The sequence below is a fragment of the Eucalyptus grandis genome, chromosome 1 (assembly GCF_016545825.1).
Source record: "Eucalyptus grandis isolate ANBG69807.140 chromosome 1, ASM1654582v1, whole genome shotgun sequence".
Classification (NCBI taxonomy): Eukaryota; Viridiplantae; Streptophyta; class Magnoliopsida; order Myrtales; family Myrtaceae; genus Eucalyptus; species Eucalyptus grandis.
Genome location: NC_052612.1, coordinates 29,085,707 through 29,089,042, shown reverse-complemented (window position 1 = coordinate 29,089,042; position 3,336 = coordinate 29,085,707). Strand labels below are relative to the sequence as shown.

General features: G+C 46.2%; 1 protein-coding gene across 1 annotated transcript; it reads right to left on the bottom strand.

The window, feature by feature from the left end:
- Positions 1 to 1,735: 1,735 nt before the first annotated feature.
- Positions 1,736 to 3,097, bottom strand: LOC120296330. The gene has a single exon (XM_039318180.1). The coding sequence runs from the start codon at positions 3,095 to 3,097 to the stop codon at positions 1,736 to 1,738; it is 1,362 nt and encodes a 453-aa protein (XP_039174114.1).
- Between the last annotated feature and the right edge of the window lie 239 nt (positions 3,098 to 3,336).

Sequence of the window (3,336 nt, the reverse complement as noted above, 5' to 3'; positions counted from 1 at the left end):
GTTCCCGCAAAGAGCTTCGAGGAATGCACAAACGTTGCCAAAGAATAAAAATTTGTCCCTGAACGATCATGTCGCCGTGAGAACCTGTCTCGAACATTTTCCCAAATTTCCTGAAAATCTTCATCATCAGCATAAAGAGCACAAAGGTGGTCAAAGCCCACAACGTCGTGCGCACGGTGACGAGTGTTGCAGCACGACAGCTAAGTGCATCAGCGACTTTGTTCAAGTGGCCCGCCTTGTGTCGAAGCACGAAATTGAATTGCTCCAAAAAGGAGACCCAACGTCCATGCATTCGATTTAGATGTCTTTGGCTCTTAATATATTTGAGTGCCCGATGGTCGGTGTTAAGGACAAACTCATGTTGATAAAGATAGGGCTGCCAATGCTTGATAGCTCGTACTACGGCAAAGTACTCTTGCTCATAAGTAGACCATCGCTTGCGAACATCATTAAGTTTCTCGCTAAAATAAGCAATAGGCTTACCTTCCTGGGAAAGAACAACACCAATTCCTACACTAGAAGCATCACAGTCTAGTTCGAATACCTTTTCAAAATTCGGGAGCATCAGTATTGGTGCCGTGGAAAGTTTTTCCTTGATGAGAGCAAAGCTGGCTTCTGCTTCATCACTCCAATGAAATTTTCCTTTCTTGAAGCACTCGGTGATTGGAGCCATAATAGAACTGAAATTTCGAATAAAGCGTCGATAGAATGTCGCAAGCCCATGGAAGCTACGTGCCTCCCCAATGGTCTGGGGAGTTGGCCAGTCGTGGATGGCAGCTACCTTTTCTGCATCAACTTGAATGCCTTCTGCTCCGACAATATACCCCAAGAAGTGGAGTCGATCAGTCATAAAACTACACTTCTTCAAATTAATGTACAATTGGTTTGTCTGCAAGGCCGATAAGACGTCCCTTAGATGCTCCATATGCTGTTGGTCATCTGGACTATATATGAGAATGTCATCAAAGTAGACCACCACAAATTTGCCAATAAAAGGTTTAAGAACTTGAGTCATCAAACGCATGAAGGTGCTAGGCGCGTTCGTGAGGCCAAACGGCATGACAAGCCATTCATACAAACCTTCACTTGTTTTAAAGGCCGTTTTCCATTCATCGCCAGGGCGGATGCGTACTTGGTGATATCCACTACGTAGATCAATCTTTGTAAAGACCTTTGATCCCGTAAGCCGGTCGAGCATGTCATCCAAGCGAGGGATTGGGAATCGGTACTTGACAGTAATCCGATTAATTGCCCGGCTATCAATGCACATACGCATGCTTCCGTCTTTCTTCGGAGTGAGGAGTGCGGGAACTGCACAAGGGCTCATGCTTTCGCGCAAAAAGCCATTTCGAAGAAGTTCTCCTACTTGGCCTTTCAAAATCTGGTTCTCCTTTGGATTCATCCGGTAGTGCGGCAAATTAGGGAGGCTCGCTCCTGGAAGAAAATCAATCTCATGTTGAATATCCCTCAAGGGTGGTAGTCCAACAGGTAGATCCTCCGGAATAACATCGCCGAATGCCCTCAATAAGGGCTGAAGAGCCTCCGGAATTGGAATAATGGCTTCTTGATTGCCTTTCTCCACAATCATATACATGCCCTCACGTTTACGGACGTTTAGCATAATCCCCGCACTTTGCTTCTTTGGGGCCAGGGAGTGTTACTCATTGGCTTCAAAATAATCTTCGTCTTTTTCCACACAAAAAGAATATGTGTTCTCACGAGCCCGTGAGTGATATCAACATCGTATTGCCATGGTCGCCCAAAGTAGGACATGGCATGCATCCATCTCCACTACATCACAAATTATAGTGTCCTTATAGGACTTTCCAATTGAAATAGGTAAATGACATAGCTGCGTCACTTTGAGTTTGGCCCCTTTACAAATCCACCCGATTGTATAAGGGGAGGGATGTAACTCCGTCTTTAGTTGTAGATGATCCACCAAAGCCTTGGACACTATGTTCTCACAACTTCCGCTATCAATGATGACATCGCAAACTTTGCCGTTGACAGTACAACGGGCACGAAAAAGACTATTCCGCTGCGTGTCTTCTCTTCGTGGAGCGAGCAATAGTCTCCTAACAACGCAATTGACATGCTCGCCCTCCTCATCCTCCACTTCTTCCTCTTCAATCCAGTCATCTTCGTATATGTCATCGTCGTGCATGACAACATTGGCCATCTTCCGCCGTGGACAATCACTCGAACGATGTCCCAATTCGTTACACTTGTAGCATTTGATTGGTGGTGGCTTAGCGTACGGGTTTTGGGCATTCTGATTGGCGTTATGGTTGTTTGCGATGACTGGTTCCTTGCGCACCCCAGTACTACTTCCCGGAGTTTGGTTTATAGTGTTGGTTTGCTGGTTGGAGGATTCTGAAACATCTAGTTGTCTCCCCTTTCCAGATAATCCTCGAGCGGAATAATTGTTAGCCCGATTAATGGGGCTAGTTCTCTCTAATTGCATCTCAACCTTTCGGGCCATCTCTTGAGCATCCTCAACGGAGAACAAACGATGTAGTGAAACACGATCTTGAATATTAAGTTGCAAACCATTAATGTACCTGGCGGTCTGTTGTGCCTCCGACTTAGCGAGGTTGTTACGGGTGGAAAGTCGGAGAAACTCCTCCGTGTAAGCTTGGACCGATCGGCTTAGCTGTTTACAATTCTGAAATTGTTGAAATAATAATTGCTCATAATCGGTTGGAAGGAACCGAACCTTCAACATTTCCTTCATCCGATTCCATGTTCGGATGGGAGCTTTTCCTTGTTGACGTCGAGTCAGTTGCGCTTGCTCCCACCACGCTGAGGCACCACCCTTCAATTTGTATGCCACCAATTTTACTTGGCGATCCTCTTCAATCTCCATGGCATCGAAGAATTTCTCAACTTCCCAAAGCCAATCCAAAAAGTCTTCAATATTCAAATTGTCATTAAAGGTCGGAAGGTCAACCTTAAGTTGATATTGCTCGAGGTCTCGTCGATATCCCCGGTTCCGGTGGCCTCCACGAACAGGCCGATCCAGGAATTCTTCTTCTCCTTCAGAGTCCTCGACATAGGCTTGTCGCCTCTGTCGGGGATTTGCCCCACGTTCCATAGCTGCTTCCGGGTCGCGAGCTGCCTGATCATGTTCAGCCGGAAGAACACCAGGTATGGGGTTGGTAGACAAATGCTAGATGGCGACAAGTAATTCTTGAAACCTCCGTTCGGTTTGCTCCGCAAATTGGTTGAACTCATCCCGTGTACTAGGCTCGTTTCTGCGGCCTTCAGCTACGGGGAGATTGACATTAACGTTATTAAGCATCGTCACAGGAGAAACCTGCTCTGATACCAAAT

Excerpts from the sequence above, each read along its gene's own strand:
- LOC120296330 (XM_039318180.1), bottom strand. The coding sequence starts at position 3,097 with ATGGAACGTGGGGCAAATCCCCGACAGAGGCGACAAGCCTATGTCGAG.